The sequence below is a fragment of the Cyprinus carpio genome, chromosome A3, assembly GCF_018340385.1.
Source record: "Cyprinus carpio isolate SPL01 chromosome A3, ASM1834038v1, whole genome shotgun sequence".
Lineage (NCBI taxonomy): Eukaryota > Metazoa > Chordata > Actinopteri > Cypriniformes > Cyprinidae > Cyprinus > Cyprinus carpio.
Genome location: NC_056574.1, coordinates 3,280,242 through 3,288,727, shown reverse-complemented (window position 1 = coordinate 3,288,727; position 8,486 = coordinate 3,280,242). Strand labels below are relative to the sequence as shown.

The 8,486-nt window shown below is 37.8% G+C and overlaps 1 protein-coding gene across 3 annotated transcripts in view; it reads left to right on the top strand.

The window, feature by feature from the left end:
• The first annotated feature begins 3,133 nt into the window (after positions 1-3,133).
• The window catches only part of LOC109084559, a 28,202-nt gene continuing 22,849 nt past the window's right edge, over positions 3,134-8,486 (top strand). The window contains exons 1-7 of one of the 3 annotated variants that reach the window (XM_042715968.1): positions 3,134-3,591; positions 3,717-3,765; positions 4,347-4,395; positions 4,605-4,746; positions 4,856-4,923; positions 5,191-5,323; positions 7,593-7,762. In XM_042715968.1, the coding sequence (XP_042571902.1) occupies positions 4,387-4,395; positions 4,605-4,746; positions 4,856-4,923; positions 5,191-5,323; positions 7,593-7,762 (522 nt within the window). In that variant the 5' untranslated portion in view covers positions 3,134-3,591; positions 3,717-3,765; positions 4,347-4,386. Of the gene's footprint in view, positions 3,766-4,346; positions 4,396-4,604; positions 4,747-4,855; positions 4,924-5,190; positions 5,324-7,592; positions 7,763-8,486 lie in introns of all 3 variants that reach the window. The other 2 variants (XM_042715972.1, XM_042715965.1) reach the window with 2 other exon arrangements.

Sequence of the window (8,486 nt, the reverse complement as noted above, 5' to 3'; positions counted from 1 at the left end):
GTGTCCAGGATAGATCATACCGAAGTACCAATGAATGGAGCCGGGGCACATCATCATTGACTATCACTGATCTAACACGTTGCAGCTGCGTGACTAAATTACACGACACTTTTTGTACGAGTGAGCATGTGGCTATCGACTTAAAGATATTACTTCACTCTGCATCCTCTGAGTAAGATCAGAACTGGCAAGTTTGTGTCTGTGAGTTTACTGTCAGCGCCGTGAATTTCTATGCGACACTGGGTCCTTAATGAACGAATAATTGAAAGTATGGGATGTCCAGAAACTGGAGTCAGATTAAACATGAAGCTAGACTACAACTGAAACTAAATCCTGATTGATTAATGAACTTTGAGGAAGCACAAGTATTATTAAATTACATTTATCAGAGTACAATTACAAGTACATGCATTATATCTTCAACCTCCCATTGGATTCTGCCATTGGGCCAGTTGGGTGGATCTTATACACAGCTCACCAGTATTTACAAAATTACAATCCTTTGCAACTACAAAATGCTAACTTTTAACTCTGTAGTTACACTCGTTCACCAGCAGAGGACCTCATCACTCCATTATTAAACATCCAGATTCATCATACTTCTTACGTCGCACATCTTCGTTTTATTATTTAATGGGATTTTCTATTTGAAAGGACAGAGAGAAATATCTCGTTAAACATAAGTTTGCATCTATTGTATTTTGAAAGCTTTTTTAATTGTATACTTGTCCAAGTGTTATTTATAGACTGCCAAGTAAAATACACTGTCAAGGTCCAGAAAAGTATGAAAAGCATCATCAGAATAGTGCATCTGCCATCAGTGATTCAATCTGAATGTTATGAAGCGACGAGAATACCTATTGTACGCGAAGAAAACAAAAACAACGACTTCATTCAACAATTCGTCAGATGGACTATTCTGACGATGCTTTTCTGGACCTTGACACTGTTATTTACTTGGCAGTCTATGGGACAGTCTCAAGCCTCCCGGTTTTCATCCAAAATGTCTTAAATCATGTTCTGAAGACGAACAAAGCTTTTACGGGTTTGGAACGACATGGGGGTAAGTGAATAATGACAATTTTCATTTTGGGGTGGAGTAACAGGATTTGGTTTCAATTTTAGTCTAGCTCCTTGTTTAGTCTGACTCAAATAAATTTTCAAGTGATCATTAAATTTAGTCTGTATTTCTAATTAAAAACTGATCACAAACGTTGATTATCACAGAAACATCGAGGTGAAATGTCTCCCGTTAGAAGAGAGCTTGAGCAAAATGTCACACCATTTAGGGTAGAGTGGGGGAAAAACCCCCCCCTTTAAGGAAAATGTGACATTATAGTGAAACAAAACATAAATGTGACTAGAATTGCCATCCCGGTTTTGAGTGACTATGGCAGGAATTATTCACCAAATATTAAAATTGCTCAGCCTTCATAATTAATTAGTATTTTGACTGAAAATATTTTTTTTTGTACAAAGGGGGCGTTTTGCCCCAGCGGTGGGGTAAAACGCCCCCCAAGGTGGGGTAAAATGCCCCCTTTCTTACCAACCAGTTTGCTTCATCAACAGCAAAATGAACAGACTAGTTCTTAATCTCTAAAAGTAAAAGGCAAGTAATGTATAAACATGTATAGGCCTATATATATATTAATATTTATTTGAGAAATGTCCAACATATCCAAATTTTTAACATTTAAATTTATACATATAACTAAGTCATGCAAACAAATATGTTGTAATAAATAAATACATAAATACATAAATAAATAAATAAACATTAATTCATTAGCCATTCACAGCCATTTTAACAATTATATTTATACATATAACTAAGCCATGCAAACAAATAAGTAATAAATAAATAAATAAATAAATAAATAAATAAATAAACATTAATTCATTAGCCATTCACTGTTCATCCATGCACATTTCACAGATGAATTCCCCTCGAATCTCATTTTATAGAGCTTGCTCTGTATAAGCACCACGGTTACTTTTTCTTTTATATGTCCGCATCTATATGGAGAGACAAAATATATATATGAGGTTGAGATTTCTACACTAGGCCTTTATGGGGTTGATAATTGATGTATTTGTTCACCACTATCACCAAGACAAACAGAAAACCCTAAATAAATATTAAACTTATAAATTTGTATATTTATGTAGTGAAATACATTCAATAAATGCATTAAAAGCCACTATGTTTTATCATTGGGTCACCTAACCACCTTCCATCAGTGAGCTAACTGTGCTATCAAGCTAGCCTTATGCTCACTTGAGGTAATTTTTTTTTCTTTTGTTCAAATATTTTGATTTTACCACCTAGTTATACTGCATTAAGTGTAAAAAAAGGATTTGATAGACAGAAATATGTTATTATAGTAATTATGATAGAGAGAAACTATGCCCTCTGGGGGGCATTTTACCCCACAACCTATGACTTTTTCAAAAAATGTTTAATTTTTTAAATATAATTATATTCCTTATAAATAACATATCCTCTCAAACTACAGACTTCACTATTCATCTATCATACATCACTGTGATATCCTGCAGAACAATATTCTCTTAAACACTTGTTTACTAATATCTGAAAATTACAGCGTTTACAATGTAATCCTCTTCTCTTCAAATACGGCGCTGGTGTCAGCTTCTCCAAGGATTTGTTTATCCCGTTGTCAAACGTAGTGCATAGCAACAGTGAAAATGTATCTTGACTCCCTCTAGTGGTTATTTTGGGAAAAACAGGTGGGGGGCGTTTTACCCCACTCTACCCTACTTTCACTTTCACTTTTGAGTCATGCAACGCTGTTTCTCTCCGGAAGAGGCGCTGTGGCTCGGAGATTACCTGCAGATGGTAAAAATGATTATTAACAATATAACTTGTTAAACTTTTAAACCGCTTTTTAAAAGTTTTTAAAATATCTCCCTAAACCTAAACTTTTAATGTTGTTTAGTTACCTGACAGCTGAAATAATGTCTAAATCACTTATTTGATGAAGACTTAAAACACTGTTTGAGCTGTGTGTGTGTGTGTGTGTGTGTGTGTGTGTGTGTGTGTGTGTGTGTGTGTGTGTCGCGCAGGCGCTCAGCTGCCCTCTTTTTGTTGTTCTCTCATCCACAACCTGAATGGATATTCATCTTTTCAGACTTCAGTCTCATGCAGCAGTGTTTGGATATTATTTTGTTTCCAGATGTGTTCTGGTAAAGTGTTTCATGAGAACATTAGCTCATCTGTATTTAAAGCGCAAGTTCTTGGATCTGTATCTGTGTTTGCTGCTGGTGTTTTCTGTGAACGCGATCGTCGGTCTGATCTGATCAAAAAGTTCAAAGCAACAGATCGACGGACCGCGGCACTGAAAACTGAAACGCGCGTTCTGAACGGGTTTGCGATCTGATGGAGTATTATACACATTCATAAAAGAGAAAGATTTTGCAGCTGTGTGAAGGCAACGGAACTGGAAAATCACTACGAGACCGATGAACAGAGGCGAGACTGATTCCTCATTCCGCGCCCCGTTAAATTCTGTTCCGGTCTGAAGAGCGCGTCCTCGCGTGAACGACGCTTTAACCGGAGTGACTGAAGCAGTAAATAAGTGTTTTGTTGTTGTTTTCGGTCATGTGTTTACTGAAAGCTCTTCAGGACTGGTGTCGAGATGTTTGTGAAGGTTACTCTGATGTTCTGGTCACAGACATGAGCTCTTCATTCACAGATGGACTGGCTTTCTGTGCGATCATCCACAGACACAGACCCGATCTACTGTAAGAGTCAGCCCTGAGTCTTGAAACATTATATGCTGCCTGATATGAGACAAAACTAGTTCAGTAGTAAAACTAATACACTTACAACAATGTTAAAAGTTATTTTGTCTATTTTAATACCTGCTTGATTTATCTGCAGAATGAAGCAATGATGAAATAATGGAATGAAATTGTATCAAATGTCATGTATGTGAGTGTGATTTAATCATAGCGAAACATATGAAATATTATCTTAGGTGCATATTTTAAATTTTCACAGTCCTAATTGATAGATAGATAGATAGATAGATAGATAGATAGATAGATAGATAGATAGATAGATAGATAGATAGATAGATAGATAGATAGATAGGTTGGTTGGTTGGTTGGTTGGTTGGTTGGTTGATTGATTGATTGATTGACATCCAAACACACTCCTCCAGCCCCAGTTTGAAAACTCTTGCTCTTATTCAAATGTATACATCAGCAGTGTTTTCTGGTCTGTTTAGAAACATGTCTTCCGCCTCCGTTTCTTCTCTTATCCAGATGTGTTCTGCATGTATCTGATGTATCTTCAGCTCTCTGTTTGTTTCTCTCGGCAGAGATTTTCACTCACTGTCCAAACACAATGTCTACGAGAACATGCGTCTGGTGAGTTTCTGTAGACATCAGCTGGACTTTACAAATGTTGAACCATCACATGTGAGATGATGAATCTGTTCAGTTAAATACTCATAAGAGCTTTATTTATTCTTAGAAATAGCAATAAACCATCTGAGATCTCAGAGAAGCCTGTACCTGTGATGTGTGTTATGGTTGAGTAGTTTGTCCATCTCTTGTCCTTTATTCCTCTTCATCAGGCGTTTGATGTTGCGGAGCGTGAGCTGGGAATTCCTGCTCTTTTAGATCCGGATGAGCTGGTGTCTGTGGAGGAGCCGGATCATCTGTCCATCATCACTTACGTCTCTCAGCTCTACTGTGTCTTAAGAGGACACTCTCATGGTACTGATCATGATGGACCATCAACCATTAAAGATCTCACATGTTCATCATTATTCGTTAGAGCTGAAATGTGTCATTTTATTAACTGAAAATCTCTGGATTTGATCAGTCAGTCAGAAGATTCCTGTGAACAATGAATCCAGCAGCACCAAACCACAAGACCAGACTCACACTCAGGTATCTATCTGCCTGTCTGTCTGTCTGTCTGTCTCTCTGTCTATCCATCTGTTTCTCTGTCTTTTTGTTTTTCAGTCTGTCTTTCTCTCTGTCTGTCTCTCTGTCTTTCCATCTGTCTGTCTGTCACTTTGTCTATCCATCTGTCTTTCTCTCTGTCTTGTCTTTCCAACTGTCTGTCTGTCTGTCTTTCCGTCTGTCTTTTTGTATGTCTGCCTGCCTGTCTGTCTGTCCATTTGTCCACTAGTCAGTCTGTGAATGTCTCTCCAGAATGATGGACGTCTCTCCACCTCATCAGAGACTGACATACAAGAACCGCCCAAACCTGCTCCCAGAATGAGGGCGGAGCCTCAGGAACCTCCTCGCCCCGCTCCCAGATCACCGGATCATCGCCCTGACAACGGTTAGAATCTTCATCTCTGTGTTACTATATTACACTTACTATTGTTACAGTGTAAACATCATCAAACAGACGGTCTAAGCTCTACATTCTGATTGGACAAGACAAAACTACTTACACATTTACAGTAACTGTTCGGTGATAATTAATGATTAATGCATTTATTTGAATTCAAACTGAATGTTTTTGTTGTTGTTCAGTCCCATCCACTCTCTTCCCAGCATGCACTGGCAATGAATAATTACAGTTTTTGCCCATTGCTTGAACACTATAGACACATGCTTAAACCAAAGTAACATAATTTGAAGTTGCTGTTACTATACCTTAAACAAAGTGTAACCATACCTTAAACAAAAGCGCTGCTTTGCACTTTAGTTGCAATTCTGTAACACACTTGCTCCTTTCTGCAACACACTTGCTCCTAGACAATACACACTATTTCATACATAAGACACTTAGTTCAAAGATGAAATCTCAGGGTACCATTGGGAAAACACATCTATTCAAAATACAACACACACCTGGTTAATTGAAAAGACGTTGACACACACCTGAAAACACTTACTTACAAAACTGAACACCAATCAGCCAGCTACAAAAAGGTCTCAGTTAAGCCATTCTGAGGACTTTGCCAGCATGGAGGCAGGGAGAGCTAGAGGCAGAGGAAGAGGAAGACAGACAGAGAGAGGCGGATGTGGTCAAAGAGGCCACGCAAGGACCATTATTTCGGATGACATAAGAGCAACTTTGGTGGACCATGTCATAAACCATGGCCTGACTATGAGGAAAGCTGGGCAGAAAGTCCATACTAATCTAAGCCGTTTCACAGTTTCATCCATAATAAGGACATTCTGACTGGAAAACAGGTATGTCTTCAACTCTCTACTCTACTCAGACTGTATCTAGAGTATTTACAGTACTATACCATATCATGTTACTGTACCACATGTATTGTATTCCAGGGTGGCTAATGCTCCTTTTCCAACAAAAGTGGTAGTTTTGTGAAACATAACGTGATAACGTGTTGAGAATTTTCAGTACTGTGTATGGTAAATATAGTAAAGTTCAGTATACACAGTACTGTAAAAAAGAAGCAAACAAGAACAATTTGTGGTTGCATTTTTCTACAGAATGGCTAGAAGACCTACTGGGGGTGGACGCCAACGCCTGTTCACCCAACAGCAGGAACTTGCCATAGTGAACCTGCAAACAATGCAATTAGTTTCCACCAGCTACAGCAACAAATACTTGCAGATAGGCAAGAATACAACAACATAAATCGAGTAAGCATTACAACTATCAGGCGCATCTTGGTAAAGCACAACATGACCATGAAGCAATTGTACAGGGTCCCATTTGAGAGGAAGTGTCAGGGTCAAAGAACTTCAACATGAATATGTACAGGTAAGTGTTTCAGTCCTTTACAGTTACAATAAAGAATGGGTGCAGTCCAGTAACAGATGAATATGTACCACTGGATAAGCACCACATAGATACATTCAGAAAGCTACACAGGAACACAGGTTTTCCGCTTGGAGATGGTGCGTATATGACCGTTTATGATGGTGCGTTTTTCTGTGTTTACAGTAGTGTATTGTTTGTTTTATTTTTGATTTAACTGAATTTCCTGTACTGTAAAATATACTACTGTAATGTATTGATTTTGAAATCAGTATTTCATTTTTTGGTTGTTGTGAAAACATGCCCTCTGTGGAACTGAATAAAAACATTGAAAACAAAAGACTGCATTTTTTAATATAAAGTAGACTAGTGTGTTGCTGATGATCTGAAAGTGTATTCATATGATGCAAGCGGGTATCATTTTGTCATCCGAGTGACATTTTGACAAAGGATTGTTAGGTTTTGATAGCAGAGTTTCAATTTGACATAGATGTGAATGGTTTATTTCCCAGTGTTGTGTCTTATTTGCTTGTGTGTAGAGTTTTGACACAATGAGCCAAATTTAGCAAAAGGTGTGTAAGCAATAGGCAAAAACTGTAATAATGTTGTATTGTGTAACTTTTTCCCAGTTTTACATACACTATTTTCAATTATTTTTTTCATCACATTTACTAATGATTAGCTGAGTTTGTTGAATAGGACAGAAAACATTAAATACTTAATATTGAATAATTGAAAACTATAAAAAGGAATATCTGCATAGAAGCATTTTAAGGTTGAAAGAGCTTCACAGTTACTAAAATAGCAATCTTATTTAATTGAATCTGAGTATATAATTGTTATCATTGTGTTTTTCTCGTTCTGGTCTCAGTCTCGTCTCAGAGTGTCATCCATAAGGAACATCCCTGGAAGAAGCTGGTTGATCCGGGTCCCTGGTATCGTCTTCCTCCAGCTCCAGCTCCATCCGCTCATTCACGCCGCCAGCCTGCAACCTTTAACCCCTTCCTGGAGGAAGATGAGGACGGGTCCAATGATGAAGAGGTATTGAATGAAGGTTGTTTCTGAAGAACTGACACAAAGCAGCACTGGATTTTCACTAGATGATGCTGGTTTATATTTAGTCTCCTCTAGTTTAGACGAGTCATGTGATCTCCAGGCTGGGAATAGAGTTGCTGCTGTTAGCAGGTTAACAGAGACCATCAGTATCAGGTCAGTATCAGGTCAGTAACAGTGAGAAACACACTGTCTGTGACTCATTTCAACTAATGATCAGCTATAAACAATAAAGAAAGGTAAGGTCAAGAACCTCAAACTTCACCTAATTCATCGTCCAGTTATCATGAGATCAGATCCGAGTCTAGACCTTCAGAGACCAGAATAGACCCGAGTCCCAAATTCAGACCTAGAACCAGGATCTCCACTTTAATGAACTGAAATAGAGAACACGGTGCAGCTTTATTTTCCCATTCATAGTCATGCGATTTCTCTCTAATGTTAAACCTGTGGTTGAAGCGATTATCACTTTTATTTAGTTACAGTTTTTCTGAATTTCTAAAACACATTTCTTGAAACCATCTCTAATTTTCTCAAAACCTTAAACACAAATCCAAATACTCAAACTAAATTCATGTAACCTCTGACTCTTCCATCAAAATCAAACAATCACTGCAAAACCATTTCACTTGCACTCAAAATCAAACTGTGCTCTCAGATCACACACCAAGTCAATAAAGAAAACACTACAGAGCATTCATTAGACACTACA